Source organism: Condylura cristata, unplaced genomic scaffold (assembly GCF_000260355.1).
Source record: "Condylura cristata isolate star-nosed mole 26May11 unplaced genomic scaffold, ConCri1.0 scaffold00003, whole genome shotgun sequence".
In the NCBI taxonomy this organism is placed as follows: Eukaryota; Metazoa; Chordata; class Mammalia; order Eulipotyphla; family Talpidae; genus Condylura; species Condylura cristata.
This window is the reverse complement of record NW_004567104.1, coordinates 72,979,098-73,006,763: the sequence shown is the minus strand read 5'-3', so window position 1 is coordinate 73,006,763 and position 27,666 is coordinate 72,979,098. Positions and strand designations below refer to the sequence as shown.

Here is a 27,666-nt window from a genome sequence, read left to right as displayed (position 1 = left end):
ACACTCGCTAAAAGAGCTTCTAGCGTTTTTGGTTTCCCCCTCCTCGGTGCTGGGGAGGCTTTCGGGGAAGAAAGGAGATGTTACGTGGCACCTGATAGCGTACGGTGGTAGTATACAGGCGCAAGGACAGGGAGATTTGCGCCAGAGCATAGAAAGCCGCGCCCGAGGAGGCGGGGCTTTACGGCTCCGGCCAATGGGAGGCCGCGCTGGAGGGCGGGCAGACTTCCGGCGGGCGGGCTCCTGCGGGCCGTGAGGCGCCTCGTGTCGGTGCGTACGCTGTTTTCTCTTCTCAGCAAAGCACGATTATGTCGGGGTCGGGGGCGTCTGATATCGGAAATTGGAGGAAAGCGTAGGAACTAGTTGGGCTGTGGGGATTTTCATCTCATTTTTAAATGCCCTGGGTGGGATCGGCCATGTGCTTTTAACTCGTAACTGAAGTTTGCGGGAGCCCCCTCCCTCTTTCAAAGATGTCCGACACTCGTGTCCTCGCGCTCTGGGCTGAGTTCCCTCGCTGGAGGGGCCCCCAAATTGCCCGGTTCACTCGTTCTGCATCTGGTGCCTCTAGCATGTTTTTGTTCATTTTTGCATTTGGTTGCTACTTGATAGGCTTCACCAAATCTCTTGAAAGGACTTTGTTTACCTGGCTCTCATTCTCTTGTAATTTTCTCAAGTTTGATTAATTTTTCGGTCGTTTATGTAACTCGTGTTGTGGTTACATTTCACCCGCTTCGCACACGTGCCACACCGAGTGCAAAGGTCCCACATCTCCTTTGTCCCTCCTCCCTCTTGTAACTAGGATTATTCCACAGTCTAAGAACTCTTGCGGTGCTTTGCCGTCCATTATATAAGTAATCAGGTGGAATGGCTGAGACCTACTAAGGCTAAACCCGTGAAGGTCAACCAGCTAGTAACAAGCAGAATCTCAACTCAAATCGAGGCACTGTGGCTGTTCCAGGGCCTGCTGCCTGGCCCATGTGCGTTCTCCTTTGGGCTGAGTCTTGATGCTGTTGAATGATCCAGCATAGTAACCAGCACAGCCTGCTTCCTTCCCTTCTCAAACTAAATGTAGTCTTTTCTCGAGATTAAAGATCTGTTTATTTCAAGAACACACTGTGACTCCAATATTTCATAACTCTAAGACTAAAATTTAGTAATTCTTCATATTTTCAGTGATCACCCTCTCTTGGTTTTCCCAGGTGGAATCCAGACACCAGTCTCCTCTTGACTGTGATCTGCAAGCCAGTTGCTTGCGCTAACTGGATTTTGTACTCTAACCTGTAAAAGTGGTAATGATAATAGTGTTTACCTCATAGAAACCTTATGAAGATTAAGTGATGCAATTCATGAAAAGCTTTTACAATAACACCTGGCACAAAGTAAGCACTCAAAGGATTGATGTTAATTCATCAATTTAGCTTTCTGCATTCATTTGTAATCCTAGCACCTCACAGGAAGTACCAGATTTTCTTTTTCCTGTTAATCAGTTACCATCTACATAATTTAATGTCTTCTGAAAATTAGTAAATGTGAAAATTATCTGGCTTCTTTCCTATTAAAACTACTTTCTATCTGTAGAATATTATAATTTAATGAAATATAACAGGTCAGCGTTTACTACTGATGGGTGTCAAAAATTGTACTGATTTTGTTGCTTCAATTTATCCTTTCATGGCCTCCTAAGGTACATATTCTTTAACTTAAGTGAAGACCTCAAAGTACATGTAGTAAGATTTGCTACACACACGGCTAACTTGACTCCAGAGATAGCTGTGGTACCTGTGCTGGTCAGAATAAAATTTAAAAACTAGAATGAGATATGTTTCAGATTTTATTTTTGCATTCTATACAGGTTTTTTAATATATTGCAAAGCTTCTTAAACCAGGAATCAGGAAACTATGGTCCTTGTGCCAAATTTTTCCTATCATATATTTTTGTACAGCTTGACAGATGAGTGATTTTTGCATAGTTAAATGTTTTTATGACAGTGAAAATTGTGAAACTTAAGTAGTTTTATTGAAATAACTGTTTATTCTTTACAAAGCTCTGGTAGCTTCCTGCTGCTTAAAGCAGAGAGAGGCAAATGATGGTCTACAAACCATTGCTTGTATATGTAAGTTTCTACTGGACTTAGCTGCATTCATCCAAATACATGAATGCTACCATGAGTACCCTTTCCAGAACCCCATCTTAACTCTATCAAAGATTCAAGTTACAAAAGTAGACATTTTAGGCCCTCCCTGGTGGCGCAGCGGGTTAAAGCACAGCACTAAGAAGCTTAAGCCACTTCAGCATGAGTTCGATTCCCGCCTGCTCCGGAGGTGACCACATGGCACGGCAGACCTCTCCTGACCCGCCCGCTGCTCCCCTCAGCAGTGTGCTTCGTCGATCTGCCTGTTCTGCTCCTCTCTCTGTCTCTGGTGAATCCTCTCACCCTCCGCATCTCTGGCCTGTACCCCAGTTCGATATGCATAAATAAATAAATCTTTAAAAAAAAAAAAGTAGACATTTTAAATTCAGGGTCTAAATTTAAAACATCCCAATTATACTTAACCAAGATTTGATAACTACCAAACCTAAAGGTGAAACCCAAAGACTGAATGTTCATTGAAGATTTTTGTATTATATTAGGAGCTCAATCAACATTTCAGTCCGTAACCTAACTTGTTAGGCTAGCCTGCTCATTTTTAACACCTCCCTAATTTTTGAATACTGTCATTTTTCTTAAATTATGACTCTTTCACAAGTGAGTAGTTGATTGAAAATAATCATTTGCATGATTACAAATGCCACCTTGAATCACTTGAAATTTGTAATTTCTAAAGTACAGACATTGTAAGCTATCCACTGCAGTTTTCCTTCCATGACACTGACTTTCCTTTTGAATTCCTTTGCAGCAAAGCAATGACAGCCCGGGTGCTTGTAATAGGCAGCGGAGGAAGAGAACACACACTGGCCTGGAAACTTGCACAGTCAAATCATGTCAAGCAAGTTTTGGTTGCTCCAGGAAATGCAGGCACTGCCTCCTGTGAAAAGATTTCAAATACTGGTAATTCGTATTTTTTTTTTAAGATTCATTTATTTATGCATATAGAACCGGGGTACAGGCCAGAGATGCAGAGGGTGAGAGGATTCACCAGAGAGAGAGTGGGGAGCAGAACAGGCAGATCGACGAAGTACACTGCTGAGGGGAGCAGTGGGTGGGTCAGGAGAGGTCTGTCATGCCATGTGGTCTCCTCCAGGGCAGGCGGGAATCGAACTCATGCAGAAGTGGCTTTAACTTCTCAGTGCTGTGCTTTAACTCACTGCACCACCAGGGAGGACCGGTAATTCATATTTTAAAGAGGTGGATGGGGGGAGCAGTTGCACTAATTAGAAGTTACAACCTACCCAAGCAGTTGACCTTATAAAAACCTATCTTTATATGGTCAGGTGCTATTCAGTGCTTTTCTTAACCTTAGAATTAATGTAGTAATTTGCATACTTAAATCTCCAAATGATATGTATTTTTAGCCCTTTCCGTTCACTATGAATTTATCTTAAGTTACTTTAAACCTAACACTGAAAAGGGGGGCCTCCCTGATCGCACAGGGGTTAAAGTCTCAGTGCTATCAAGTTATCACGAGCCAGGAAACTGACCCACATGGTGCAACAGACCTCTTCTGCCTCTCCTGCTGGTCCCCTCAGCAATGGATTTCAGTCGATCTACCCATTCCATTCCCCACTCTGTCTCTGGTGAATCTTCTCACCCCCTGCACCTCTGGTCTGTCCCCATCTTCTATGCATAAATAAGTAAAAATAAATCTTATAAATAGATTGTTGAAAAGTCATAAATATCTCATACAAATGAAAGGCACATACAGGTATTTTGCAAAGTGTCATGGTGTTAAAATCTGACAATAGTAAATCAATAAATACTGGTAATTGTAACGCCATAATTAAATCTTAGACCTGGCTCCTCCACTGATACCAAAAAACGGAGGGGAAGGGAATGTTCAATGCCTGTGCTGTGTTAACCACGTTAGTGGCTTTCCGCAGTGCCGAGAGTAAAGGTCAAACTTGCATAACTGCCTGACAGACCCCTTTGACCTGACCTCTGCCTACTCTTCCAGCCCAATTATTTTATGTCCTTTGTTTTCTTTGCTCTGTCAATGCAGTTCTGCCATTATCCCAAAGAGAGCTGCGTTAAACGTTGTGTTTGTTCCCACGCCTGGTTTGACTGCCTCTTCCTCTAAATAAATCATGTTCGTTTCCATTTCATTTGATTAGAATCATGGCCCAGCCATTGTAATTTTGCTTTGTGTTGTCTGTCGCCTCTTATTTCCCTTACCACCAAACAAAAGCTCTAAACTGGAAGCTACATGAGGGCAAGTAACTTATCTGCCTGTGATTCGCAATGTTACGTACTTTGCCTGCAGCGGCCTCAGAAGCATCCTAAGTGTATAAACCCAACTAAGCTTCACCATGGACACCAAGAGAGATTCTATCTTGTAAACCTCAGAATAAATGTTTAGTGATTGGCATTAAAAGATAAATTCCTGAATATATTCTGATATTTTGTTCATTCATTCACCACTAGTGACCACAAAGTATTTTGTAGCTCTTTGTAAAACTTACTGGGATTTTCATCTAAGTTACGGTAGCAATAGGAAAGAACTTGGCCTACTAGCCAGACCGACTCTGCTCTAGATTTTCTCAGCTGGAGACGTGTTCAATAGAGGAAGCCAAGAGTTAACAGACTTCCCAGAATGTAGTGATTCGTTTTCACCATGACACTTGGTTAACATGGAAGATGTTTTATGAGTAAAGTGAGTGTGTGTCTCCTGTTCACAGCTGTCTCAGCCAGTGACCACATTGCGCTTGCTCAGTTCTGCAGAGATAGCAGCATTGATGTCGTTGTCGTCGGACCTGAAGCGCCTCTGGCTGCGGGTAAAGTTCACTTATATTATTGCAGCAAATGCGATTCCAACAGGACCTTAAAGATCAGCTATTGCAGTTTTTTACAGAGGAGGATTCTGATACTACATTGGGGAAAAGGCTTACCATCTTAAATTACATTTAAGAAAAAGCTCTGACATTCAGAATTTATGGATTCTAGATATTTTTTCCCAAGCATCGACGATGTGATGAAGGAGAGACCATATTTGCCATGTGAAAAACACATTTTTCTCCTGCTCTATTCTGTTGTCTTTAATAATCCATGTACTTGAATATAGCAAAACATGTTGGACTTGAATCACTAGTAGTAGCATTGATTTATATATCTTGTCTATAACAAGTGAAAAACTGTTCTCTGCTACCAGCCATTACCTTTTCTTAATGTAGACATTCTAATTCTTCAGAATGAGAGACGTGCCCACAGACCTTGGCTCACCTAAGGTTGCTTCTCTCCATCAATAGGAATTGTTGGCGACCTGACATCTGCAGGGGTGCGATGCTTTGGCCCCACAGCAGAAGCAGCTCAGTTAGAGTCCAGCAAAAGGTTTGCTAAAGAGTTTATGGATCGACATGGGATCCCAACTGCAAAATGGAAAGCTTTCACCAAAGCTGAAGAGGCCTGCAGCTTCATTATGAGGTAGGCAGAAGGGCACTTACTTTGTATGATACTTAAACAGGTCGCTTTTATAATTTTTTTTGTTTGTTTATGCATGCAAGAGATGGGTTGTAGAGCAGAGGTGTGGGAAGTGAGAGGATTCACCAGAGACAGAGTGGGGAGCAGAACAAGCAGATGGACTGAAATTCACTCCTGAGGGGAACAGCAGGGAGACAAGAGAGGTCTGCTGCACCCTGTGGGTCACCTCCCTGACAGGGGATCGAACTGGTACTGCAGTGGCTACTGACAGCTTCATAGTGCTGAGACTTAACCCCTTGCACCACTAGGGAGGGTCTCACTTATATTTTATACCTTGGTAATAAGGTAATTGTGAAAATAAGTTAGACTCTGTAGTATCCAATGTCAAAATAAAGTGGGGCTGTGTACTTACACATTACGTAATGTGTGGCTTGCAGAAAGATTAATTTTTCACATTACAGAATAGTGTCTGAAGGAAAGATACTTCAGGTTCTGCTGTTGTGTGCTCTTTCACAACCAAACTGACAACTACAGTGGCATCTTAAAGCATAAATGATGCCTATTTTTTCCCCATAAATAACCAGAGTGAAGAGTCACTTGACCCCTGCCGCCACTATTTGATTCTAAATCTTACCTATCCGTGGTTCACTATTACGTGAAATACATTGAGTAGTTAAGGCATGTTGGTAGGTATGTGCCTTTATCCTTTTGTCTCCCTGCTAGCTAGTATAATTCCCGTTAATGGGGTTAGTTTTGTTCTTCATTCATTCTTTATCCTACCTACAGGGTTTCTTAAACATTATTTTGTAGTGGCCAGATGCTTCATATAAGTATCAAGTTTGTTACTTACTTTGGTTACGTCTGATAACTACCAGTCTTACTCAATAGAAGGAATTATCAGAAAGCTCCTTGTGTGCACTTCAGAAAGGGTCTGTGTGTCGCTACTTGTGTTGGTCCATAGTCACATCATTATCTTGGATCATTCCACATCTGCTTTGTACAACTACTTTAGTCATTCAGAGCTTTTACTTACACGATCCCATAATAAGTGAAAAGACCAAATTTTATGTATCATATAATCACAACTATAAGAGAAAACATAGGAGGCAAATCCAGGCAGGAAATGGTCCTTGTTTTAGCAACAATTTTTTTCTTTCCACTATACAGTTATAGCATATTGCAAAATTCCAACACATTTGATTGAACTTTTGAATTGTATCGGCTGAAGCTTACTCTCTCCACAGTGCGGACTTCCCTGCTTTGGTTGTGAAAGCCAGTGGTCTTGCAGCTGGGAAAGGGGTGATTGTTGCAGAGAGCAAAGAGGAAGCCTGCAAGGCTGTGCAGGACATCATGCAGGTAGGTTGGCTCAGCGGCAAAAGGTAACTTCCAATTACACTGACTAGATACTCTGAAGTCAATGAAACATTCCTCATTATAAGAAAAACATGCGGCAAAAGACAAGCCGTTTTTACAGTATTATAGTTTATACAGTTGTCGGTGGAAAGGTGATTACAGACCTGCGTTGCCGGCTAACCCATGTTCCATTGAGATAAGTGCTAGCATGTTTCCTTGCCTGCTCCTTAAGGGTGTGTGTGTGTGCGCGTGTGTGGGAATACTTTGACCCAGTCATGAGAACAAAAGTATTTATCATGTGTGTCCCTGCTCTATCCTTTCTGTGCCCTGCCTTGTAGAAATCTGCTTTCTTAGACATTACTTGATAAGAGTTATTCAAGCATGTTACTGTAGTCAGAAATAGGAATTAAATGGTGATGATGAAAATACCTGTGTTTCATTATCACATCTAAAGTCGGAGAGTCAGAACGTAGGAGTGTTGTGTCACCTATACCCTGTTGGCTCTATATCATTGCCTCTGAAAGATAGGAAACATTTCATGACTCCTTTGGAAACTTTCGGAAAGGAAAATTGCAGTATCAGTATGCTGGTTCATAATATAAATGGAGAAAAATGGCAATAGCCAAGTACATATTGAAAGCCAACCGCTTACCACTTTTCTTTTTTTTTTTTCCATCTATAAGGATAAAGCTTTTGGAGCAGCTGGAGAAACAGTTGTCATTGAAGAACTTCTCAAAGGAGAAGAGGTGTCTGTACGTATGTGGGACATAGGACACTGTTACCTGACTTGTGCGTCCCTTTCTATTTATTTATTTTTTAGACTTTATTTATTTATGCATACAGAAATGGGGTATAGGCCAGAGATGCAGGGGCAGCAAGAGGATTCACCACAGACTGGGGAACAGGAGAGGCAGATGGACAAAGTATCCGCTGAGGGAAGCAGCGGGCTCTACAGGAGAGGTCTGATGCGCCCTGTGGGTCAACTCCCAGGCTGCAGTGGCCGCAGGGAGCTTCATAGTGCTGAGACTTCACCCCCTGCACCACCAGGGAGGTTTGGCTTAGGGATACTATGCTTTAAGTCATTTTCTTTAAAAACAAAAGAAAACTTTTCCTCTAAGATGGGTTAATAATTAATAAGAACATGTACTTCTTACTACTATGGGTTTTGTTTTGTTTTATTTAACTTCTTTCTGCATTGTAAGGTAAGAGTACCGGTTATTTTCTCTCTGCAGTGTCTGTGCTTTACGGATGGAAGGACTGTGGCTCCTATGCCCCCAGCCCAGGACCACAAGCGATTGCTGGAAGGAGACCAGGGCCCCAACACAGGGGGGATGGGCGCCTACTGTCCAGCACCACAGGTATTCTAGGCACTCGGCTGAAGTTCAGCAGTAATTGATTTCTCAAAGAACTCTTAGATTATGCATTTCTAATCTTTTTCTTTTTTTTTCTTTTTTTTTTTTTTTTGCTGTAAAGGATATTACTTTAATTGAAAAGTAACTCTTCTGGCTAGTCTTAGTCTTTATTTTTTTCCTAAAGATAAATATCTATGCAGCTAAGAACTGGGGTACAGGTCAGAGGTGCAGAGGGTGAGAGGACCCACCGCAGACAGAGTAGGGAACAGGCAGACTGACTGAAATACACTGCTGAGGGGAGCAGCAAGCAAGACAGGAGAGGTCTGCTGCACTGTATGGGTCACTCCCTGGCTGGGAATTGAACTCATGCTGTAGTGGCTGCGGATGGCTTCATATTTGGTGAAAATTATTTTAGTGCATATAGTACATAAATAAGTTTACATTTAGTTTTAATAATTAAATTTATACACTCAGATTTTTAAGATTATAGGCATATAAAATGTACATTAGGGAGCTTTAAGGATGACTGTGAAATATATGTTTACTTATAAAAGGTGACTTAACTAATAAAAAAATAAAGAATCTAGCATCTGCTTGCTATAATTTTTACCACTCGAGATCTATGCTGTTTTATTTTCAAAAAAGGAAAGAAAGCTAAATTTCTACTTAATGTTGTCAGTGTGAAGATTTGTAAAGTTTATAATTTTTTTTAAGGATTTTTAAATTATGCATAAAAGAGCTGAGGTATAGGCCAGGAGGATGGGTGGGTGGGAGAGGGTGATGAAAGGATTCACCAGAAACAGTGGGGAGCAGAACAAGAAGATTGAAGTCTGGTGAGACAGGTGAGGTTTCCTGCGCCGCATGTGTTAGCTCCTGGCCAGGGATCAAACTTGTGCTGCAGATAGCTTCATAGTGCTGAGACTTAAATCTCTTTTGCCACCAGGGAAGCCCTACAATTTTTTTTTTTTTGAACTGTTTACTTTGCTTCCTTTTTTACAGTAAAGAATAAAAATTTATGAAATTAAAGTTCTCGACCCATCTCAGGAAGCCAATAAATGATAGTTTTCGTGGTCCAGGTGTTATCACTTACAAGATGATTTTCTAAATACCAGTTACATTTAAATAGTTCTCTGTGCCCCCTAGATTTCTAAGGACTTGTTATTAGAGATCAAAAGTACCATACTTCAGAGGACAGTGGACGGCATGCAGCAGGAGGGTGTGCCGTACACAGGTGAGCCCTGCGGGCGCGGGGGCATGGTGTGGCTATTCTAGAACTTTGCGTATTAAAGCGTTATCGTTCTGATTTTCATAGTCACAGTGTGAAATCTTCAGACACACTCCACCCCCGTTTTTTTTTTTGTTTTTTTTTTTTTATGAAGGTATTCTCTATGCGGGTATCATGCTGACCAAAGATGGCCCAAAGGTCCTAGAATTCAATTGCCGTTTTGGTGATCCAGAGTGCCAAGTGGGTAATAATGAAAGATAATAATAACAAAGTGTTGATTTGTAGAAAATATGTTTTAATCTCAGAATTTTTCATACTTGAAATGGTATTGGCCCTGTGTATCCTAGGGGAATGTGTGCTGCTTCAGTCAGTGAAAATTTGTGCAATGTAGACAGGCCTGCAGTGGGCACCTCTGTACTGAACTGAACATGTGAACTGGGTGCCACCAAGTCACCTAATACTGACTCTTACTGGTCATTGCTCACTGAAAATAGAGTAACAACTGTTTACACAGCATTTATACTGTATGCTTACCAGTAACAGAAACAATTTAACGTCTACAGGTTTATTTTGTGTCGGTTGTATGAAATACTTCACCATTTCATATAACGGACTTGAGCAGCCACCACCCTAGAGGGCACGGCACCTGGATGCCAAGAAACAACTGTAATTACCTTTGAGAAATACACACGTGTTCCTTAAGTATTTTCTCATAGTAAATAAAATATCTACAGAGAACTAAAATTTCTCTCAATTGCCTTGATGATGTTTTTCCAGGTGATCCTCCCACTTCTGAAAAGTGATCTTTATGAAGTGATTCAGTCCACCTTAGATGGTCTGCTCTGCACATCTCCACCTCTTTGGCTTGAAAACTGCGCTGCAGTAACTGTTGTCATGGCAAGTAAAGGTTACCCTGGAGACTACACCAAGGGTGTGGAGATAACAGGTGAATATCAGGGGCAGAAGGTTGAATTACAGCATGATGCTGACCAAAGGCCCCTGGGCCTCCATCCTTTGCTAATGTTCTCCTCCGTTTAAGTACATGTGGCCATCAGAAACCTTTCAGGGGTTCTTACCATAACCATATTGCTTTTTGGATGCTTGTGTTTCGTTATATATAATTACTGTATTTGCAGAACTGCACAAGAAAGAGCCCACCAAGTTCCAGAATATTACTAAGTATGACCTCTTGCTGGCATTCTCTAGGAGCCAGCCGGAAAGACGATAGGGATGTTTAAGAGTCAGAAATGCCCATATAAACCACATAGAGGCGTGATCACAAATGGGACGGCTGGTTTGCAGTACACCCCTGGTCGTTGGGTGGCAGAATTAGTTTTCAAGGACAATTGACCTTTGAACAACATGGTTTTGAAGGGGACATGTCTGCGTAAATGCAGATTTTTTTCAATAAATGTGTACATGAGTTTCCTAACATTTTTTTCTGACTTTATTGTGAGAATATAGTGACTGTGTTGGTCAACTGTTAACAGAAAAACATCTGAAAAGTGTAGGCTATTGGGGGAGCTTAAGGTTATAATGGGATCTTAAATGCAGTGGGTGGGGTCAGCACCTCTAATAATTCCTTCCTCACCCCCAGTTGCTAAGGTTCAATTATATACCTTCTCTGTACATCTAGTTAAATGACGTTAAGTCCAACAAGAATTAAAATTACGTACAAGTCCCCAAGGGCAGACCTCTGTGACTCCCTAGGAGGCTACATGGTTTGGCCTCTCTTGGTATCCAGCAGTATGTTGATTAAAACACTATTTTCACTGTCCTGTCTGGACAGTAAGTTCATTGCCCTGTGAATCCCACACATGGTAACTGGGCGGTTAGGCACTGTCTTTTAAAATGGCCAGAAAAAGGAAAAGGGCAGATTGAGATCTTTCCCCTAATTTTGAGCCAGTAGTGATTTCTTTTTGTTGTTGTATTGGTTTTAGTTATTTCTGACATAGTATACCACAAGTTTTATGACCTCGTGTACAAAAGTATTTGAAGTCGTATGTTAGCAGCTTCCAAATGTGATGCTGAAAGAAAAATGGAGAAGGGAAAGGACAGAGGATTCTTTTTCTTACTTAAGTGGTTATCTTTGTGTGCATTGTTCCTGTTGGTCATTTTAGAATTTAGAAAACACAGTCTAGTGATATTTTAAGATTATAGCTAAGATCTTAAAAATACCCAAAGCCAGGGATTTGAGATTGAGCCCAAATTTTACTTAAACTGGTCTCAAGATTATAAAATTCCTAATGTGAGGGAGATGGTTAAGAATGTTTTTAAACCAAGATCCTCTTGGCTATTTTTTTTTTAAGATTTATTTATTTATGCATACAGAAGTGGGGTACAGGTCAGAGGTGCAGGGGCAGTGAGAGGCTTCACCCAAGACAAGAGTGGGGAGCAGAACAGGCATATCATTGAAGTACACTGCTGAGGGAAGCAGCGGGCGGGTCAGGAGAGGTCTGCCACGCCACATGGGTCACCTCTGGGTGACTCAGGCTGAAGTGGCTTTAGCTTCTTAGTGCTGTGCTTTAACCCACTGTGCCACCAGGGAGGGTCCCCCTTGGTCATTTTAAAAGAAGAAAACTTTATTTGGATGATTATGATAAAAAAAGTTAATTGACTGCTGAGTAAAAGATAAGTTCACATGCGGGATTTTTATTCATTGATGTTTGTTGGGGGGAGGGGCTGACAGCGTGCAGTTTTTTAAGTTTTTAATGAATTGTGAGGAAGAAAAAACTTGCACCTTCAAGTGAAACTTTGGAACTTAGTTTTTTCCCCTCCATGATTAGTGGAATGTTAATTGCATGAGATTTGTGATACCACAAGGATTTTGGACACAGTTGTCACCCCAGTGCAGAACAGACTTGTTTGCTATTACGATGCATTCATTCCTGCCTGATAGAACCCTGAAAGATGCACCTGAGCTTTTTGTTGTTGTTTTTAATGTTTTAACATGGAAATTACCACTCCCTTCACACATGTAAATGTCGCTATAAGTCATGGTGTCTGTGTGCTCTCTTACAGGGCTTTCGGAGGCTCAGACTTTAGGCTTGGAGGTGTTCCAAGCAGGCACTGCCCTAAAAGATGGCAAAGTGGTTACTAGTGGAGGGAGAGTCCTGACAGTGACCGCCGTCCGGGACAATCTCCTCTCAGCCCTTGAGCACGCCAAGAAAGGATTAGCTGCTGTGCAGTTTGAGGGAGCCGTTTACAGGAAGGACATTGGCTCCCGGGCGGTGGCTTTCCTCCAGCAGCCCAGGTAAACTGCTCCTACCTGGCCTGACAGCCCAGTTTTGGACCTGGCACAAATGACTCGGTACACACAGCTGTTAATCAAGTACCCCTTAACAAAAATGGGGAGAGTTTGTATTCCTTGGTTAGCCGTATATTTAAGTATTTTATTTAGTTTCTGCTTTTGTCCAAGTTCAAGATGAAAATACTGGTTGTGACTTTGTGACTTGACCTGAATATACTGTTAAGTGTTAGCAGCTTCATTTTGTCACTGCCTTTATAACTGTTACTGAAATGTTTTTTTTGACCTCTTAGTCATTTACTGGCATGTACAATTACTACTTTGAAAAAGTCAATAAACTATTTGTTGCAAATGTGGAGGTTTTGATTTCTTCAGTATCTATCACAGTTCATATTGCAAAATTAAATTTAATATTTTGATGAAATAAGTACTGTACATTAAGTCCATCTGAATTAAAATTTTTTAGGACAATAAGAACTTTTCAGCAAATTAATTCAAGCTATACTGGTACTGATCATTGGTTTTAAGTGTAAGCATTAGAATTAGGAACACTAAAATACTGAGTTAGAAAATTATTTTTCACTTATTCAAATGACTAGTTCCCAGTGAAGTGACCTAGTTCAGGAGACTATAATCTTACCACTAATCTGGTCTTTAAAGGTGAACAATGAATGGCTACCTGAGGAAAGGTTTTACACTGGCACATTGTCTCCTATCAAGCTTGAGCCCAGGTTGCTGGCAGCCGTTGCCAAGCTTTCAAGCCTCTAGTCCCCGGCATTCGTTTTCTAGTAAAACCGCACGTATCCCCCCCCCCCCCCCCCCCCCCCCCCCCCCCCCCCCCCCCCTCAGGCCAGGCTCTTTGTCTTCCCAAAGCACCATTACTGTGTTCACAGTGCATTTCACAAACTTCATCTCTAAATGTACCGCTCAAGCGTGTTCCCCATAGACAAGGAAATGAGTTATAAATGTGGTATTACTTCCTTTCAGTTTTGTTACCTTGTTTCCTACTGTGTTTATCTGTGAGGAAACCAATAAAAATATCTTTTATATCGGTAAGAGCCAGTTTTCGTTATGTGGGGATTTCTTTGCGTAGTTTTTGTAATCCTAGCTGACACAGTTCTAGTATTCCTTCCCATACCAAACTTGAACACAGAATGGTTGTTGCAAAATACCACTGTATTTAATTGGCTGTGAGGAGTATTTCTCAGAGAAGTAAGTTGAGCACTAGTTCTCAGGAGAGGTAATCTAATGAATTACAGGATGTTTACTCCTAGAGCCTGCCCTAAAGAAGTTAATTCAGAGTCTATGGCTGGGGCCTAGCACATGAAGGGTTATATAAATCACTAGAGATACCTTTGCTTTAAATATTCATTTAAGATTTACTTGCCATTTAGGTAATATCTTCACTGCTTTCTTAATTATTTTAGGGGCCTGACTTACAAGGACTCTGGGGTAAACATTGCAGCTGGAAATATGCTCGTCAACAGAATTAAGCCTCTAGCAAAAGCCACCTCCAGACCAGGTAAGTCAGATCCAGACTTTAGCTAGTTATTTACTTTTACAAACATTGTGATTGATTTGGGCTTTGTTGTTTATTGAGAAAAATGTTCCAAATTAATGCTGTAGGTTTGCTCTGTATCGTTAGTCCTCAGCTTTCTTGTCTTCTTCTATTAACCGTGATGTCAAACTCAAAAGGCTGTCAGCACCTTTAATGTTTAATTACTTTTTTGATCACATGGTGTTCTCTCCCATTTTCAGGAATGGCAATTCCTGTAGCTATTCTTAGTGGCTTTATGTATTCATGTTTAATTCTTTTTGTAATAGTTTATTTTTACATATTTTTGTGCATTTTTCCATCTCAGTTGCCATTACCATAGTCCAGTGCATTTCCTTCCCCCCGCTGTTTTTGATCCCACTCCCCACTCCATGTTTAATTTTTGAAATGTAGCAAGTAATTCCTACCCAACAGGCTGTAATGTTGAACTTGGAGATTTCGCTGGTCTTTTTGATGTAAAAGCAGCTGGCTTCAAGGATCCTCTACTGGCTTGTGGAACTGATGGTGTTGGGACTAAACTAAAGGTAATCCAGTCCTATTGTGAATTACTGTATGTCAAATGAGCATTTTCCCCATCTTGGCAAACACTAAAGAGAACCAGACTGAATAATCATATAGCGAAAAACATCTCCATTTCTAGCTATCTGTTACTCTTAAGTCTATATCTTAAAGGATTACTGTAGGGGAAAAGGGATACTCTAGCTATCGTAATTTAGTTCCTTTGTCTTCTAAGTGTTCAGAGTAGCCAGCCAAGTATCCGTGTTTGCTAGCGTCCACTGATGGACTGACAAGATCTCATTTGAGGCTTGCTCTCCTATGAGGATGTGTGTCTTATTCTACAGATTGCCCAGCAGTGCAACAGACATGATACCATTGGTCAAGATTTGGTTGCCATGTGTGTGAATGATATTTTGGCTCAAGGAGCAGAGCCCCTCGTCTTCCTTGATTACTTTGCCTGTGGAAAACTTGACCTTACTACCACTGAAGCTGTTGTTACGGGAATCGCTCGAGCTTGTCGAGACGCTGGGTGTGCTCTGCTGGGTATGATCATCCCTTGTATTCTCAAGGTTTAATGTAGTTTAGCCTTAGGTTTAAGTGTGATGGGTACCGGTACAGCCTCAAGAGCAGCCATCACAAGAGGAGGCAGACCGCACAGAGAGGATGCGAAACGAAGAAACTCTGGTGCCCCAGAGTCATTTTACTTAACTGCCAGCCAAACTGTATTTTCTCCTTTTATATTCGGCCACCATTTCCTTTGGTATCTTTCTCAGTAGTCATCAAAAGACAGCATAGGTATTGTTTCTGGTCCTACAGCAAAGGTGGATGGGCTCCTGCATGTTAAAACTTGACTTATATTTTCTCATAAAATGTATGTGAAGGGTAAAATCCATGCGGTATAGAAATACTAAATACAAATGAGAATAAGGAATCAAACTACCTCTTTATAGTACATTGCTTTGGACAAATCTGGCCCAAGAGCCAAAAATTCTTTTTCCTGCAAGCCAGACACACACCAGCCAAACCTCGTTACACAACAAGGTTATGTTTACATAACTTTAAATGCGTATTTCAAGAGAAATGGCCTGTTGTTTTCACTGCTTTAAAAAGTGATTATTGAGTTGTTTGCCTCTGTGTAAAGAACTGTACAGATGCATTTGTTCCTGTGCTGCTCCAGGTAGTTACTGACAAAATAAGTTTTGTTTAAAAAAGATTATTGGAAGTTTTATAGAAACGAAAGAGGAACCATGTGGTCCTAACCAAGGACGCATTTATAGTGTTGTATGTGCTTGTTTAAGTGTCTTTTCAACCATAATTTAAAGAGTCTAATTGGCACTTTGTCCGCCTAACACATCTTCTCACCAGGAGATCATAAGGTGGACTGTGATGCCCTGTGTAGTGCAGGGCACGCGCACCTTGGTAGGCGCAGTCAAGTCACTTCGCTGAGGTCCCTGAACATCATCTCAGGAATAGAGTAATTGCAGAGGATCAACTGTGGAGACTTGAAGAGTTCCACACCAAGTAATACTGGCAGACATACCCCAAGACCACATTACAGTAAGGTTGAAAGACAGCAGCAACAAAAAAAGAAAGACAGGAACAATGACAGAATATTTAAAATCTGAAGGCCCGCCCTTGTTGGCATAGTGGCTTAAACTGCAGCACTCCCAGTTAGCCGCAGGCGCTTCAGTGCAAGTTTGATCCAGCCATGGAGGTGACCACAGGGCACGGCAGACCTCTCCTGACCCGCTCGCGGCTCCCATAGCAGTGGACTTCATAGATCTGCCCGTTCTGCTCCCCACTCTGTCTCTGGGGAATTATCTCACTGCTCCTACACCTCTGGCCTGTACCCCAGTTCTGTGTGCATAAATAAGTAAATCTTTAAAAAACAATAAAAAATAAAACCTCAAGGGAAAAAAGGCAAGTGCATAAGAGACCATCAGCTAGACTACTAGCAGACTTTTCAGTAGAAACATTACAAAGATACTGGAAAGAGATGTTAAAATATTTTTTTTTTTAAAGATTTATTTATTTGTGCATACAGAACTGGGGTACAGGCCAGAGGCTCAGGGGTGGTGAGAGGCTTCACCAGAGACAGAGTGGGGAGCAGAACAGGCAGATCGACCAAGTACACTGCTGAGAGGAGCAGCGGGCGGGTCAGGAGAGGTCTGCCACACCATGTGGTCTCCTCCGGGGCAGGCGGGAATCGAACTCATGCGGAAGCGGCTTTAGATTCTCAGTGCTGTGCTTTAACCCGCTGCGCCACCAGGGAGGGCTGAGATGTTAAAATATTTAAATAAAAAGATTTCCAGTCAGAACCTTTCACCCAGCAAGATTACCATTCAAAGCAAAGTCCAAACTTGTCTAGAAGACAAGCAAATGGCCATCAGAAAAAGCCAGGAACAGCTATAGTTACATCTAATAAAATAGATTTCCAACTAGGGAAGATACTAAAAGGTATGGGCAGTGTTGTGATTAGGGGCCTACTGAAAGGAGAAATAACAAGTATATGTGCAACAGTACTAGCCCGCAGAGATCCGTAAGGCCATGGCAGACAGACAGGTGCCAGTGTGCAGTGACTAGGGGCTTTGGTACCCCGCTACGGCAGTGGACAGATCAAGACAGCGTAAATGAGGAAGCAGCATCTTACACTGGGATAAGCCAAATAGGTCTGACAGACATCTACTGAACATTCCACCCAGAAACTGCTTTTTATACCTTTTTTTTTTTTCAAATGTTATTGTAAATGGAACATTTTCATATCATGGGACACAAGTCGGCTGTCAAAAAGGCTACAAAGATTGAGATGATACCTAGTGCTTTTCCGACCATATTGCCATACAGTTTGGAATTAACTGTAGGGTAAACTAAATACAAGGAGATTACAAAGCATGCTGCTTAGTAGGGATTGGATAAAAAGGAAATCAAAGTAGAAATTAGAAATACCTTAAGACCATCGGAAACGATGGTAGATCTAAGGGGACAGCAGCACCAGTCTTAAGGGAGAAGACAGTTGCGATGTCCCACGTTAGGCATTCAAACACCTAAAGCAGCCTGAAGAGGCACAGTCAAGACCCAAGTTAGTGGAAGAAAGGAAAGAATAAACTGAAGAGCTGAAATGTGTGAAATGGATCAAATACAGTATACGGAAAATGAAAAGCTCATTTTTCAAGATTAAATAGGGAATGGGAAAAAATAAAAACAATCACAAATGAAAGGAGAAGTCAGCATAGAAACACAAGGATCACAAGAGGTTACTATTAACTATCTGTGAGTAAATGTGGTAACCTTGAAGAAATGGGTCAACTTCTAGAGATCAGTACTGTGTTGCATCCAAATAACAGTTACTCGGCTGCTACTCTGAAAGAAGAGTGGGTGAAAACAAATTTTATGTGCAGGCATTTCTGAAACTAAACTATAGAAATAGCATTGAGCCAAATATTCATCCCATGACAGTAATACTTGGAGGTTACACACACCCTTGCAAAGGTAATACCTGACTTTAGTCTCGTGAAGATGAATTTTTTTCCTCTGAAGTTGTACTTAGCTGGAAGTTCTGTCAGGCTGCCAATAGATCTTTAAGTGGGATGTGGTCACGTTTATAACTTAGCTGCTTGTGCTGAACCTAGTAGGCAGGTTGTGCTGTGTTGAGAGTTCTTTGCTCAGCCCTCATTGCATCTTCCTGCCAGGTGGAGAAACAGCAGAGATGCCTGACATGTACCCTCCTGGGGAGTATGACTTAGCCGGCTTTGCTGTGGGTGCCATGGAGCGCGAGCAGAAACTCCCTCGCTTGGACAAAATCACTGAAGGGGACGATGTCATTGGAATAGCTTCTTCTGGTCTTCACAGCAATGGATTCAGCCTAGTGAGGAAAATCGTAGAGCGATCTTCCCTCCAGTACTCCTCTCCAGCCCCTCGCAATTGTGGTGACCAGACCTTAGGTAAACGCACTCAGGTTTAAACTCCTGTTTCAAAATGTCTGAGCAGCAACTTAAAGAGGTCAGTCTCACTACTGTCACAGTGGACCAGTTACGTTTCCTCAGCTTTCCTGCTTGGATATCACTGTGCAACAGATGTGACTGGCAGCCTCCCTGTCACCTACTTGGAGACTCTTACTCTCTTTGTGCTTTAGTTTTAAATTTGTAAGCTAAGTTTTTGTCTTTGTCTCGCAATACAGGGGACGTACTTCTGACACCAACCAGAATCTACAGTCGCTCACTGTTGCCTGTCCTGCGCTCGGGACATGTCAAGGCCTTTGCCCATATTACTGGTGGAGGACTCCTAGAAAACATTCCCAGGGTCCTCCCTCAGAAATTCGGGGTGGAGTTAGGTAAGATCACCAAAGGGAACTTGTGTTCAGAAAACCTGGGGGAAAAACACATTATGGGGCACGTGTGATTATTTGGAGAAAACTCTTAGTCATTGGCTGTTTAAAGGGGAAAATTGAGCTGGCTCTATTCTGCCTTTTTTTCCTTCCTTAGCAGTGCTTATAAGGCATAAAAATCTCACATAATTGGCTTGTATAAAATGAAGTGCTCTGAGAGGACCTCCAAGAGGGTTGGTAATTTCCAGCTCTAGCCAGCTGGGTGGAGAAACATGCTAGGAAGGGAAGTGGTAGACATTTAAGTAGTTCATGAAGGAAATAAAGAGGCCGCAAACCAAGGTATAGAGGAGGGAGGCAGGGTTGAGTCATTTTATACTTAGAACGAAAAATAAATTCCAAGTTTTTGTTGAGCAGGTGAGTAGATTGTAAGGTGTTCAACAAGAGAAAGAGTGCGTTTGGAATAGGAAGTGGAAAGACAGTTTGGTTTTGGTTTTGTTTTGTTTTTTTAAGGTTTATTTATACATACAGAACTGGGGTACAGATCAGAGGTGTGGGGGTAAGAGGATTCACCATAGTCAATGGGGAGCAGGACAGACATATTGAAATCCACTGCTGAGGGGAGCAGCAGCGAGACATGAGAGGTCTGCCAAGCCATGTGGGTCACCCCCCCGGGGTCAAACTCATGCTGCAGTGGCTGTGATAGCTTCATAATGCCCTGCTTTAACCCACTGCGCCATCAGAGAAGGACCAGAAAGACAGGATTTCAAATCTTCACTGTGTTCTTTACACTAAGTCTAGAAGCCAAAGCTGAGAGCAGTCAGCCTGAAGAGAGCTGGGTACTCACATGCAGATAGTAGTTCAGCCAAGAGATGGGGTCACAGAAGGTTGTTCCTTGGTGTTCTGTCCATCTTAAAGGTTGACAGAGGTAAAACTAATACAGAGAACAGTCAGAAGCAAAGAGTAAACCATGTGAAACTATGATTAACAACCCAAGGAAGGATTTGGGTGTTTTTAGTTTTGTTTTTAACATTTTAAAAAGATAGGATTAGGCCCTCCCTGGTGGCACAGCGGGTTAAAGCACAGCACTGAGAATCTGAAGCCACTTCCGCATGAGTTCGATTCCCGCCTGCCGCCTGCCCTGGAGGAGACCACATGGCGAGCCAGACTCTCCTGGCCTGCCCGCTGCTTCCCTCAGCAGTGTACTTCGTAGATCTGCCTGTTCTGCTCCCCACTCTGTCTCTGGTGAAGCCTCTCACCGCCCCTGAGTCTCTGGCCTGTACCCCATTTCTGTATGCACAAATAAATAAATAAATTTTTTAAAAAAAAAAAAAAAAAAAAGATAGGATTATAGGGAAAGAGCCCCCAGGGAAGGACTTAGCCGTAATGCTGGTCAGTTGTCAGACGCAGAACAGAAATCAAAGATGAGGACCAGAAAGAGGCTAGTATAGTCTAGAGTTGGCTCAAAAGCATTTTGGTTTGAGGGTAGATAACCTCACTGCAGCATCACTGGGGGAGTGACTGGCAGAGATAGAAGACAGTGAATGGAGGTTTCTGTCTGAAGAAACCCATTGGTAAGAGAGGGTGGGGTGTAATGACTTAGACTCATGGCAGAAGGAAGGAAGGAGTTTCTGCCCCAACACCTGTTTTTGTTTGTTTTTTAAGATTTATGTATGCATACAGAACTAGGGTACAAGCCAGAGGTGCCAGGACAGTGAGAGGATTCACCTGAGACAGAGTGGGGAGCAGAACAGGCAGATCGACCAAGTACACTGCTGAGGGGAGCAGCGGGCGGGTCAGGAGAGGTCTGCCGCACCATGTGGGTCACCTCCGGGGCCAGGGATTGGACTAGCACTGAGGCGGCAGTGGCTGGCTTGCAGTGCTGCGTCCTGCCCTATTGTGCCACCAGGGAGGGTCCCCACCACTGTTTATTTCATAGAGTAAAAGTCAGGCACTGCCCCAACCAGATACTGTCGTCAGTCAACATATATTGTTTGAGGGACTGGAAACTAGTGCTCAGAGTAATGCCTTCGCCGCTCTTGAAGTCATGAGAGCTTGGGGAGATGAGCAGACCTGAGTGGCAGCTTGAGGGGGAGTAAATAATTAAGCACTCAAGGTCAGAAACAGCAGTGACAGTAAAACCAACGCTGTTTGATTTCCCTCCCAAAGTCGGCATAGACAGCTTGAAACACACAGAAGCTGATTGTGTAGGTCCGGTTGGGCGAGGCGGATGGAGAGGTGGGCTGTGTGGGGAAGCATCTATGTCTAGTTTGACTGAGCTAACCCAGGGTCTGAGAGGGAAGCTAGTGAAGAAACAGTGAGGTATGCTTCAAGAGTGGTCTGGTGTGGGGTTCAGCCTTGCCAGGGGCGCCAGAGACAAGCTGGGCTGAGTGGATTCCTCCTTAGAACAGTAGGAACTTGAAGGGCCCATGGGATTAAAATCAAGGCTTAGGACATTGCTGGGATACGCCCTTTCCAAGCAAACACAACATCTTAGCCAAGCGTTCCTTCCTCCGCCCCTTCACATCACTAAAAACTAACTTGCTGAGCAGTGGGAAAGACAAGCCATAATTTAATATATGCCGGTGCCGCTTCTATCCTGGCAAATTTTTGCATAACCAATTCTATCTAATGGCCTCTGCTGCCTCTGTCACGTATCTCTGCTTAAAAATAGCAAAATGGAGCTCAGGAAGTTGAGAATTCACATAGCCGTATTCCTAAATGCTATTCTGACTTGAATTACACAAATGTCTGTGTCCCAAATGAGAATGAAAGTTGGTCCCTTGTGCCTTAGCCTATGAACTGTCCTCCAGGAATCATACCTTGACATCAGATTAAGCCTCAGAGTTATAATTTGCTATATTATGCATAAAGTACTGGGTTATTTGTAGAAACTACTGTTGGTCTTCCCCCCCCCCATAAATACTTTGTAATAGAAGTTTTACTGAATTAGATTGTATTATTATGGCTTTACCACTCATATTGCACTTGACTCGTGACTATTGATAACATAGCGAACACCATAGCAGCTTTTGATCTCAACTTTGAAAACGGGACATTTCTTAGCAATTAAAAATGAACTGAACTGATAGAGAAGATTCTAGACACATGACACCTTCTCAGAAATGCAATAGTTCCATAACATTAAAAACTGTATTATCCTACAGATAAAGTAAATCGTGGGGACTGACAGTCAACCTCATTATTTAATAAAAAGATGTATCCACGGTGATTTTATTAAATACTTAACTTTCCTAAGTCAGAATCCATAATTGTAGATTCAGAAAAACTATGCTGGTTATTTTATTCAAGAAATATAGGTCTTTACCTGTATTTATTCATTAGAAACTTTTGTTGTGTTATATATGAAAATAAAGGATATGCTCTTATAATAGACTTCACAGTGTGATTTAATGTGTGCATCACCTCTGACTCTGTATACTCACGCTAGTTTTACATCATATTTAGGGTGCATTTTAAGTCGTAGGCCAACATGTTCTTAGTCTGAGATACAAATTTGGACCCCAGGACGACTTCTGAAAGTCTCGTTTTACCCTGCATATAGTTGTGCTCTCCTTAGCTTTGTTCATGCGCGATGACAGGTGAATCTTGAGACTGGAGCATGACCCACTGCACCAACGAGGCACCTGGGGACAGGTTAATCAGACAACCTGCCTATTTTCAGATGCCCGGACCTGGAGGATCCCCAGAATCTTCTCATGGTTACAGAAGGAAGGACACCTCTCTGAAGAAGAGATGGCCAGGACGTTCAACTGTGGGGTTGGAGCTGCCCTGATAGTATCAAAGGACCAGACCAAGCAGATTCTCAGGGACCTTAAGCAGCTCAAGGAAGAAGCCTGGGTGATTGGCAAGGTGACTGCCTGTCCCGAAGGTAATCTCTGCTTAAGTGTGTCTCTTTAGGTGTGATCGCCCTGGCTCATACGCTCTGCCCACCTTTCCCTGGCCACTGCTGTGGCGTCTGTCTCACAGGAGTAACGTGATGGCGCCTGCTCCAGTAACGCTGCCTCCCTTTTCTTTTGTACTCTGGAGCAGTCTGACGGACAGGTGTACCCCGCAGAACGACGCTTTGCCACTGGGGAGAGAGCTAACCCTAAATAACCACTTCTAAAACAGAAGTAAGGGGTGGTTCTGAAGCTCAGTCTCCCTGACACCTTCGGGGATCCCGATGAAATTGGCCAGTTTAATAACACACTCTGCACTGGCTTTCACGTATCGCTCCCCAGATGTTGGCGCTGGTTACCTGAGATCACTAAGCTTGTGAAAATAAGACCTTGTCTCAGCACTGCTTTGCGGTCCAGCTCGGGTCATGGGTAGTGAGCAGACACCCTGACCAGTACTGTCACTTAGCACTGCTAGAAATGGCTGGTGGCAGAAGAGCCCCTTGGATTAGCTCAGAGCTTGTTGACTCTGTCTGCTTTTCTTTCCTTTATTGGGTAAGTTTCATTTTTAGGCAGGCTCCCCAAATACGGAGAGGTATCTTGAGCCCACATCCTTCAGCTCTTGTTGCAGTAAGAGAGGCCCTCTCTCACGCAACATCCTGTGTCAAGCCTGAATGCCTTGCTTGGGTCACATGCCTATGCTTGAGACCAGGAAGTCGGTGCACTGTTGTGGGTGCAAGAGTAAGGGTGGGGCCGCGTGGGGAGGGGAGTAGAAAACACTAGCAGGGGTAATGGGTCCACCAGATAGACCAGTTTTGTTGAAGTAGGTAAAGGCGTCCACCCTTGAGAACGTTTTTATGAATGAGTGCTGTGAATGCACACCTATTTGTGTTAGCCCCTCATATTTGATTTTCGTCATAAAATATAGTAGTAACCTAAAGTATATACAGTAATTTTTATGTACATCATTACTGTTGATTCATAATTTTTCTTTATTGGGTATGTTTGAAATGAAGGTTCTCATGTGAAAGTCAAGCATCTGATTGAAACTATAAAAATAAACGGATCAGTGCTGGAGAATGGCGCCCAGCTGGGGAACGGGACCCTGAAAAACCATTTGTCTGTCCAGTCAGAAAAAGCAAGAGTGGCTGTCTTAATATCTGGAACAGGTGAGATGTGACTTTCTCTTTACTGTAGAGCTATAAAAGCACCCTTTCCTTCCTCTCAGGCCCCCCAAAAAGCCGGCAGATGGTGAGGACGTGCAGTAGAATGGGCGATTGTGGGGTCATTGAAGAGTGCTGTCTTCGCTGTAGCCGTGGTCTTCCGCTTTGCCACGGCATTCTTGGCGCAGTTCCGGAGGGCAGAGGGAGGGTGTAGGAAGGATGCGTGAGGGAATGCCCGCGGGTGAGACCCCAGGTTTAGTGACGTAGCTTTATAACTGAGGTCTGTAAACAATGAAGGACGGTTTGGTGGTGGTAGTGCTTTTTAAAATTTTTTCCATTGTTACAGTTAATAGAGGTACGAATGTTCTCTTAAATATGCAGTGTGTCCCTAAGTACATACCTGATTTTTCTTTAGGATACATTTCGGAGAGTGTAATTGCTTTCTGGGATCCTTTGTTTGGGTTTGTCTTTTGTTGATCAGATGGGTGAGGCAGGTTTTTTTTCAGAGCTGTATTTACTCAGATATTATTCACATAGTTTACTGTTTAAACTCTACAGGTCAGTGATTTTTGGCATCTTCACAGAGTTGTACAAGCAAAGGTAGAAGTTCATTTTAAGATTTTGGTCTGCTGTGGCCCAAACTGGCCAAAGATGATTGCAGAGCAGAGAGCCTACTGTCAAGGCCACCGTGTGAGCTTGCATATGTTTTTGCTCTTTTTCCAGGGTCAAACCTTCAAGCGCTCCTGGAGAGCACGCAGGAGCCGAGCAGCTCTGCGCGCATTGTCGTTGTTATCTCCAACAAAGCTGCAGCAGCCGGGTTAGGAAAAGCAGAGAAAGCAGGAATTCCCACCAGAGTGAGTCATGTGGGAAACGTCTTGTTCTTGGATCCTATACTTGAAATCTGCTGTCTTCCCAGAACCTGGGTGACTGCAGCTTCCAAAAAGAACTAAGTATGACATGTGTAAAGGTCAGGCCTTAAATTATTGTTGGTAATTTGTTGAAAAAGACTCTGCTTATCTTTCATTTACAGGTAGTTAATCATAAATTATATAAAAGTCGTGAAGAATTTGATGATACAGTTCACCAAGTCCTTGAAGAGTTCTCCATAGACATAGTCTGTCTTGCCGGATTCATGAGAATCTTGTCTGGCCCCTTTGTCCGGAAATGGAATGGTAAGCAAAATGGTTGGATACCACATCGAGAAGTCAACTGAAAACAGGTTTAGAGGATGCCTGGCTTGCCACACAGTCCCAGTCATGAGTATTTACTGTGAATTTTTTTTTTCTTTTTTTAAGATTTGTTTTATTTATGTATAGAAGAACTGGGGTGCAGGCCAGAGGTGCAGGAGGGTGAGAGGATTCACCAGAGACAGAGTGGGAGCAGAACAGGCAGATCTACTGCAATACACTGCTGAGGGGAGCAGCAGGGGAGACAGGCGAGTTCTGCTGTGCCTGGAGTGGGTCAGTTCCCTGGCGGGGATGGACCTCAGGCCACAGAAATGACAGTGCTGAGACTTAACCCCTAAGCACCAGGGAGACCTTCACCAGAGGACTTAGCATTCTGACCATTCTGATTTTATTAATTTCCAGGGAAAATGCTCAACGTCCACCCATCCTTACTCCCTTCTTTTAAGGGTTCAAATGCCCATGAGCAGGCTCTGGAAGCTGGAGTCACAGTAACTGGATGCACTGTGCACTTTGTAGCTGTGAGTATGTCCAGATACAGTACACCAGATACTGTCAATGTTTGTTGCTCTGGTTAGAATATAATGTTCAAATTTTTGCATCCTTTTCCAGGAAGAAGTAGATGCTGGACAAATTATCTTACAAGAAGCTGTTCAAGTGAAGAGGACTGATACCGTTGCAACACTGTCTGAAAGAGTAAAGTTAGCGGAACATAGGATCTTTCCCAGAGCTCTAGAGCTGGTGGCCAGTGGAACTGTACGGCTTGGAGAAAATGGCAAGATCTGCTGGGTCCAGAAGGAATAAGAGCCAGTTTTGAAAAAATGTTTGCATAGTAGCTTTATCACGGATTCAGCCTTTCCAAAACAGATTCTAAGCAGGAGAGTGTGTGCAAACATTGTAAAAGGAGGATCCCCTCTGAGCGCAAACGGCAGCAGTGCAGAAGCTCCCGGTGCTACTGTTTTGTGTTGAATGAACTTAGGCCCCCTCTGTGTCTTCTTTCCCGTCTCCTGGTGAAGAAATCAGGTGGTGTTCCACCGACCTGAACTCCCGCTGGTCGGCGCTGTCAGCGATCCCACTGCCCAGTGTCCTGTGCAGAGTCCATGCCGCTTTTAACCCTCTATAATAGTTGTCTGTGCTCCATAATCTTTATAGTGCCATGTGTTTGTAGCTTCGTAGCTTATTTTCATGACTAAGGTAGTGATGACTAAGGTAGTGTTAACTAAGTTTTCCAAAGACAGCTGAAGAACTGCACCCCCTTCTTTGGCATGGTCATTTAAGCAAAACTGACGCCATGTTCCCAGGCTTGGCTGGCCTCGCAGGCAGGCTTTTGGGTTTTTACTTGTTAAGAACATTCTCAGTCGTCCTCAGGCCAGTCATTCAGAATTCCTTTCCCTTTTAGTCAAAGAAGATAGCCAATTCTTAGTCCTCTTTGTTTTTCGTAGCTGACCACTCCATTTTTTCAGCTACATGTTTGTTCTCTAATCTCTGAAAAGCTAGCCAGTTAGTCTAATGAGCTAATCTCTTTCCCCATGTTGTGCACCAGAGTCAAACAGAACTTTACATGTCAGTCATACTGTCTGTGTTCCTCACTATTAACTGAGGCAGCTGCCTGTCATGTAGTTGTTTTGATAATGTGATGTGCTATGAACAATTCTTGGCATGGAGTGGACACAAAAGATCTGCATCTATTTCTGAGTTCCTCCTGTTTTGATTTGTTATTCAGTAACTCCAATTTGAACACAAGATACATCGAGAGCGGTAATGACGCATGTCGGCATGTCGGAAGTGGCAGCAAGGGGGCGTTCAGATACATCACTTCACATCGGGCCCTTGGTTTTAAAAACAGTTCACTCATGTCTTCTGGAGACTTCACTCAGCCTGGATAAGCACCTATTACATCAATGTCAGGCATTGTCCATGAAATCTGTAGAGAGGAAAATGTTACTGGTTGATCCAATCACATACTATAATAAAAATAGAGGCTGGTACCAGGATATGGTGGGGAAGGGGAATCAGAACTTATGACAAGAAATAAAATTTCCCAGGCCTGCCTTTAATATTAATCTCCACTTAAAGAAACATGAGCTGCATATCTTGGGATAGGGGGAATAAAAATGTGTCTGAAGTAGTTTGATTACCCAAAAACTTGAAAATAGCAGGAATGACAAGCGGACAAAGGAGGTGGCTTACAGGGAGTCCCTACAATGCAGTGCGTGAAGAATTGAGTCTTGCTTAAATTGCTGAGTTTGTAGATGGTCGTCAGTTCATGGTACTCAAAGATGAAAAGCCATTTAAGTTA

General features: G+C 42.7%; 1 protein-coding gene across 2 annotated transcripts; it reads left to right on the top strand.

The window, feature by feature from the left end:
- The first annotated feature begins 201 nt into the window (after positions 1-201).
- GART (phosphoribosylglycinamide formyltransferase, phosphoribosylglycinamide synthetase, phosphoribosylaminoimidazole synthetase) lies at positions 202-27,666 on the top strand. Of its 2 annotated transcripts, XM_012732922.1 has the most exons (23): positions 239-267; positions 1,197-1,376; positions 2,896-3,047; positions 4,832-4,927; positions 5,399-5,573; positions 6,815-6,926; positions 7,607-7,675; positions 8,156-8,281; positions 9,419-9,506; positions 9,655-9,740; positions 10,278-10,446; positions 12,522-12,753; positions 14,175-14,269; positions 14,717-14,826; positions 15,145-15,343; positions 18,490-18,741; positions 18,978-19,130; positions 22,807-23,013; positions 24,037-24,189; positions 24,907-25,037; positions 25,214-25,355; positions 25,773-25,888; positions 25,980-27,666. In XM_012732922.1, the coding sequence occupies exons 3-23, from the start codon at positions 2,903-2,905 to the stop codon at positions 26,169-26,171; spliced, it is 3,048 nt and encodes a 1,015-aa protein (XP_012588376.1). In that variant the 5' UTR covers positions 239-267; positions 1,197-1,376; positions 2,896-2,902; the 3' UTR covers positions 26,172-27,666. The 2 variants fall into 2 exon arrangements, with proteins under 2 accessions (XP_012588380.1, XP_012588376.1); XM_012732926.1 differs by lacking the exon at positions 1,197-1,376 and having other exon boundaries at positions 202-267.